At 45.0% G+C, this 6,339-nt stretch overlaps 1 protein-coding gene across 1 annotated transcript in view; it reads right to left on the bottom strand.

Annotated features, from left to right (window-relative positions):
* Window positions 1-496: 496 nt before the first annotated feature.
* The window catches only part of LOC147623933 (ribonuclease II, chloroplastic/mitochondrial-like), a 36,278-nt gene continuing 30,435 nt past the window's right edge, over window positions 497-6,339 (bottom strand). The window contains exons 5-14 of the mRNA XM_086820577.1: window positions 6,235-6,339; window positions 5,933-6,154; window positions 5,662-5,847; window positions 5,495-5,557; window positions 5,298-5,404; window positions 5,041-5,190; window positions 4,759-4,918; window positions 4,251-4,646; window positions 3,921-4,145; window positions 497-1,449 (exon numbers count right to left, since the gene is read on the bottom strand). The exon at window positions 6,235-6,339 is cut by the window's right edge and continues 24 nt beyond it. Of these exons, the coding sequence (XP_086676703.1) occupies window positions 1,333-1,449; window positions 3,921-4,145; window positions 4,251-4,646; window positions 4,759-4,918; window positions 5,041-5,190; window positions 5,298-5,404; window positions 5,495-5,557; window positions 5,662-5,847; window positions 5,933-6,154; window positions 6,235-6,339 (1,731 nt within the window). The 3' untranslated portion in view covers window positions 497-1,332. The remainder of the gene's footprint in view (window positions 1,450-3,920; window positions 4,146-4,250; window positions 4,647-4,758; window positions 4,919-5,040; window positions 5,191-5,297; window positions 5,405-5,494; window positions 5,558-5,661; window positions 5,848-5,932; window positions 6,155-6,234) is intronic.

Below are 6,339 nucleotides of genomic sequence, written 5' to 3'. Positions count from 1 at the left end.
AAAGGCCATTCGCTATTTTGATGATGTGTGGCATTAAACATGTGCTATAATCTCTCTACTCAAGTAATCGGTGCAAGAAGTCAGCACAGCCTACATTTCTTTATTTCCCCGATATAAGAAATTGAAAAAATTAACCTTCTTCAGGATTCATAGCGGATAACCATGCACACGAGAGAGATACAGAGAGAGAGAGAGATTAAGATTAATCTCCACAAAAGGCTAGAATGACCTATGTGCCCAAGTACCTGAACCATTCAGGTCTTAGACAAGGTCAGTAACAATTGACAAAGAACAAAAAACCTACTAATTAGCTTGTGAAGGATTAGGGATACATCAGTTGAAGACCGAGAGTCTACTACTTTGGGGTTAGGGGAATCCTGGATGAAAGCCCACTTGCCCGCCTTGCGAGCTGCTGAGCCTTGGCCAATTCTACTTCATTCTGCTTCAATTGCGCGCGCGCGACAGAGAGAGAGAGAGAGAGAGAGAGAGAGAGAACTAAGGTGCAAACTGAGTTAGATAAATTACAACTAGCAAGTCTGAGGTGCAACCTTAATGTAATATATACAGAGAGCGAGAGAGAGAACTAAGGTGCAAACTGAGTTAGATAAATTACAACTAGCAAGTCTGAGGTGCAGCCTTAATGTAATATATACACAGTTTCTGTACTATTCATTGTCACTAGAGAGGATATCAGAGAGGACCTCCGAGGATACCTTGGGAGAGGAGGCTGTTGTTGTACCTGAACCTCTGTTCTGTGGTTAATAGTAAGCCCTGCCGACCCAGTAAGCTTCTAACTCTTCTTGTCTGTATGTTGTGCACTTGGTAAAACCAATAGCAGCCCAAGTCATGAGTCACAACTCTGCCGGCAAGCTCAATGGTACCCGTCCACATCCTGAACACTCAACTGAATTGAATGGAAGCTGATGATGAAAAACTCTGGCACTTCCCTTTGTATCCAAGAAAGTGAATTAAGTAAGCTACAGAAGTCCAACTTCTGCTAGCCTAAGCAGAATCAAAGATGCTCCATATATGCTTAGAAATGCTATGGTTGGCCCCGCACAGTTAGACACCAATTTCTTTCTGCCAAAATGGGAGTTTGAATGCTTTTATATCTTTTGCCCTGACAAAATTCGCTCCATCAAAAGATCAATACTTCAAAGCTGCAACTGGCTTCGTAAGTATTCATCAAGGTGAATGCAAACTCTGACATTTCTATTGCCCAAGAGACCCATATCACAATGTCTGCCCTTGTTGCTCATCAAACCAGCAGGTTGCTAAGGTCTGGTGCCAGTATGACGACCTCGAGATACCAGTACACAGTCCTCATGCCTTTTAAAATTCCCTTAGCAGTAGAAAATTTCTCCGGGGTTGAGCATCATTAACACGTACAAAAAACTCCTCCCCAAGATGTCTCTTATATTGTAAATCCATCATACTCTGAATTCCCACCTGCACCAAACAAAATGATACACACAGGTTGATATCCAAGATGCCTTATTTGATTAAGGTTCTTACACATGAACTTAACCAACCTTTAGAAGGCACTGCAATAAACTGGCATGTTGATTCAATGACCTTAGGGCGCACGCGGGTATGCACACACACACAAACCCCTTAGGGCTTGAAGAATTCAAGCTGACGCTCCCACTTCCCCCGACCGGAAACCTCGCCCCCCACTTTGTATCCCTGCGAGCGCTGAGCATGGCCCAGCTCCACGCCCTGTTTTCCACGTCACCTCACTTTGTGTCTCTCTCCCACCACCCTGCCCTGTTGGAATGGATTCTTTCCCTCCGCTTCTAACACTGCCATGTGATAGTCTATTATCCCACCGTGGGTTGGGGTAATCTTACCCCCTCTATATAGGGCAAAAATGCCCATTGGTCTCCCCTCATCCCCCACCTTTATTGGTGGACTAGTGGGATCTTCAGGAGGGGGGGAACCAGCCGGTTGTTGGCCTCCGTCTGCATGCTAAGTGTGTGAGGTACTCTGCGGTTTCGCGTACTTTCATGGTATCAGAGCCTAGTCAGCTCCTGCTCGGCTTTGGGCTTCGCATCCAGGGGGGGTGTTGGAATGGATTCTTGCCCTCCACTTCTCACACTGCCATGTGGTAGTCTATTATCCCACATAGTGGGTTGGGGTCATCTTAACCCCTCTATATAGGGCAAAAATGCCCATTGGTCTCCCCTCACCCCCCACCTTTATTGGTGGTCTCATGGGATCTTTGGGTTGGGGGGGAGGGGGGACCCGGCCCATTGTTGGCCTCCGTCCGCGTGCTACATGCGCATGGTACTCTGAGGTTTCGCATTCTTTCATGCCCTGTGCGCCATTCCAGCCCTGCTCCTTCGCTTTCTTCAAGCTGCGCTTTCTTCAAGCTGCCCTCTCTCTCCATGCCGCCTTTCAAGTCCCCCTTGTTTTTCTCCTTATGTGGCCACTTTATCTCTTGCCCATGATTTTCTTGCTAAGAATTATCTTCCCCTTTTTTCTCTCTTCCTCTTTCTTCTTTCATCGATCTTGGGTTTTCGCCCTTTTCCCCCTTGCCCCTTTTCAATGTACTATCCAGCCCTGCTCCCTTTCAGGCACCACTATTGCAAGTGCTAGCTCTTCTTCATTGGTATTTGATTGCCTCTGGGCCCCTTTTCCCAAGAGCTCCGCTGTAGCTGCTCCAACACACACAAGGTGGACGCGGTCTTTTGGAGCTAACCTTCAGCTCGTGCCTCAGTTGCATCATTAGAGTCCATCACTCTAGTTCGCAGGATTTTCACAAGCAGACTTGCCCATCGCCCTGTGGCTACCTCAGAGAACCTGCAAGCCCACCTTGTTGGCGAACAATTCAATAAGCAAGGGCACATTACAGATAACCAGCTCCTTGGTCAGGGCACATTACAGATAACCAGCTCCTTGGTCAGGGCTTTTGTAATATTGAATTCAAGTCTAAGGTCATGACACGCATGATCCTGCAATTGCGCTTCTCTACAGCTTTGCCAGAAGGTGTTGTATCTTGTCATTCGACACCATCCCCGGTCTATTTGAGATTGAAATAGTCTCTTGCCCAAGGAATGCTACTAGCTTCTTCCTGCTGGAACAAGTGGTTATCCCTCCTAGGATCCCAGAAAATGCCTCTTTGAGATGAGGTGAAAAGCAGATTATTCTTCATTTGGTATCACTATGGTCAACAAACAAGGCATTGTGAACATCACCCGGCCCAAATTCAGAGATTTATACTTTCCATTTAAAGTTATACAAGCTAATGAGCACCCATTCAACTTCAAATCCACCCAGCTTCTTGCAAGCCTGTCCAAAAAGTGATGCGATGCTTCAAACTACCCAAGTGTTCAAATCAATACAGGCTTGGAGGAAAAGAACTCAGTGAAGAACTGATATGCCAACACAAAGCCACGCTTATGTCCTATTGGGCACCTGTGATCTTTGATTGTTCTCAAACTTTTCAAGAAACTAAGGTTCCATAGGAATATGCCCCTTTTCAACACTGAGTCATGTCCAACGGAATGTTCAATGTCCATTCTGAACTGCCGTTGTTCTTTGGTTCAGCTCTCAAGGTAAAGTAAGTGTTAAGTAGACTGTAGTCACAGGCAGGGTTTTTGGGGCCCATTTCGGGGCACCCCCAGTTTTGTGATTGTCCATGATATGTTCTTTACCTGTCTTACTAGAATCTCAAAATTTAGTCCTTGAGGAGGTGCGAATGCTGTATAAAATCTACAGATGTGTCAAATGGATTGATCAGAAGAAGCTCTACACTAGAATGAAGGAGGTGGAGGAGGCCACATAGTAGATCGAGTATAACTGGAGGCTCGAAGCACTTGAAAACATAAGAGACAGGACAAACCAAACAGAACCCACCTTATCTGGGAATACTGCAAAACAGCAATTAGAGTATATATTGGGTCCCTGAACATGCATACCTCCATTAGAAGAACTACTGCATTTGTACTTTTCACAAGTCGCAAGACACATGCACGATATTTTCTGTTAGACGGTTGTCTTCGTAAATACTCCAATATCCAATAGCGTTCACTATCAAATTGTAGCTTCTTCGCAGTTTTGCATGCAGCATTCACAGTTACCATGGATGCCTCCAGGTACCCACCTGAGAGGGGGGGGTTCTCACCTCTCAAGACAGCTTTTATCTGCAAGGTTAAGAAACCTTTTATTGCATTTGCCAAGTTTTCATTAATACGTAAAACATGTTCAACAAACCTTTCAATGGTATGCAGCTTAAGATGTCACCATACCTGAAAATGTGCTAAAAGATCAGCATACCGTCGAATTGGGGACGTGAATTGCACGTAACCAACAAGCCCTAGAGATGCATGTTGCAAGGGCTTCAAAAAGCTCACATCGGCTCGAGATGTGGAACGGAGCAACGCCAGCGACCGGGCAGGTCCCTCGGGGATAGAAAGCAGTTCCTTATTTATCTCTTCGTTTTGAGCCTGACCCCTATAAGGTAGGGGAAGGCCTCTTTCACCCCCAAATTTCGCAATGACCTCCCCACAAAGAATCATCATCTCTGATACCAAAACAGCTGAGGGGCTACTTTCATCTTCCAATGAGAGAGAAATTTTTGGATCAGATGTCTCCTCTCCTTCTACGCAAACTTTAGCTTTTGGCATAAACACATTAGAAGCACCCTGTGTTCAATCATACAATTGACAATCACCGGTTACCACAGCCTCTAGATACCACCAGCAGCAGCTTTAAAGTGATGTAGACAAAAGTGAAACAATCTTGGCCCGCACTTACATTAGAGAGACGCCATTTGCTCCGGAGTGCAGCTGCCTGATACAAAATGGTTAATTCTGTTTCCTCTTTCATGTCTAGAGATAGTAGCTCGGTTGCAGCCTCATAAGAGAACTTGTATGTTGGGCAGATTAAAGAATTTTCCACGTTACTTTCTGCAACACTTCAGCATTGATACCACACACACACACACAACATGTCAGTAAGCAGGATGGGTCGTATAGAGCCCTTCACAATACCCATGTTCTTCTTATAGATCCATTTCACCGACTCAAATCATATTACCTGCCATCATGTGATAGGGTAACTGAAACACTGACAGCTGGACAACACTGGCCCTGCCTAAGGCTCATGAAGTCCGTGGCCAGCTCCATAGGAAACATCGGGATTGTCATGGTCGGCAGATATATAGACGTACATCTGTGACTTGCTTCCCTGTACAGCATGAAGGATTATCGTAACAGTACAACAATTAAGAGGATTACAACACGATGACCCCCACTGTTGAGACGGAGTCAGTGGGCAGAACCTTAAGCACTTACTTTCGCAAGGTGTTGTTCCAACCAACCCATCGTGTTGGGTCAGCTACATGTATCCAAACCTTAAATCGACCATCTGGTAGCTTCACTGCACTGAGCCCATCATCTATCTAGTGTAGTCAAAACCACCCTGATGTAAAGTATTTTTAAAGCATGCTTCACAAGAAACTAAAGTAATCTCAAACCAAGCTTTCTCTCACCTCTTTTGGACTATCAGTGTCAATTGTGAATACTTTAAGTGGCGTAAGATCTACTCGCCTATCCTGGAAAGGCAAAAAATCTAAGTATCTTCAAGGTTGGGATTTTCTCTCTTCACATGACCAATATTCGCTCCTATGATGGTAAATGTATGCATAAACATATATACCATGTCCAAATCATAGGGGTGATTAGCTTTCATGGCTGATATAGCTTCGAGGGCCTCCTTAGAGAATCCAATGGGTAAATCTAGCCTGAGAAGGTCAAAGTTCTCATGCATTGCAAAATAACCCATTTGAATCATCACACTTACTGCACCTGCTGGGCTCTTTGTGACTCCAAGTGCATCCAACACCTGCTTCATATAAAGGAGAAGGCCTTCAATTCTTACTAGAAATTGATAGAAACCACAAAACCACACACAAGCATTGATAGAGAACCTGCATCGCATCGTTCTTTTCTTCAGCAGATTTGTAGGTCTCAAGGGCAAAGGCTTTCATGGACTCTAGTTGAGTCTTGAATTCTGCCTTTGAATCCCATGAGCTCCGCTTTGGTCTCTCACCATAAGGCAGCTGCATCACTGACTTTACAAGGGAGACAAAATCTAAGAGTTTTCTGCGTGCAATTTCTTCTCCTAGTTGCTGAAGCCGCAGTTGTCTAACCTTCTCCACAAAATAGCGAAGTAGTCAGGGAAAAGTACCTTGCTTTTACATGCACGACTTAGAAGCGGCATGTGCCTAACCTGCTCCAGTGGCCGTGGTTCATATAGTGGGGAGTAGCCATCATCCTTACATTCGAAATAAACTGGATAAGATGTTAGCAGCCGGTATGCACTGTAGCACTTTTC

Source organism: Cibotium barometz, chromosome 26 (assembly GCF_041138505.1).
Source record: "Cibotium barometz isolate CiBa-2024 chromosome 26, ASM4113850v1, whole genome shotgun sequence".
Lineage (NCBI taxonomy): Eukaryota > Viridiplantae > Streptophyta > Polypodiopsida > Cyatheales > Cibotiaceae > Cibotium > Cibotium barometz.
The sequence above is the reverse complement of the archived record's forward strand: the minus strand, read 5'-3'. Positions and strand labels throughout refer to the sequence as shown.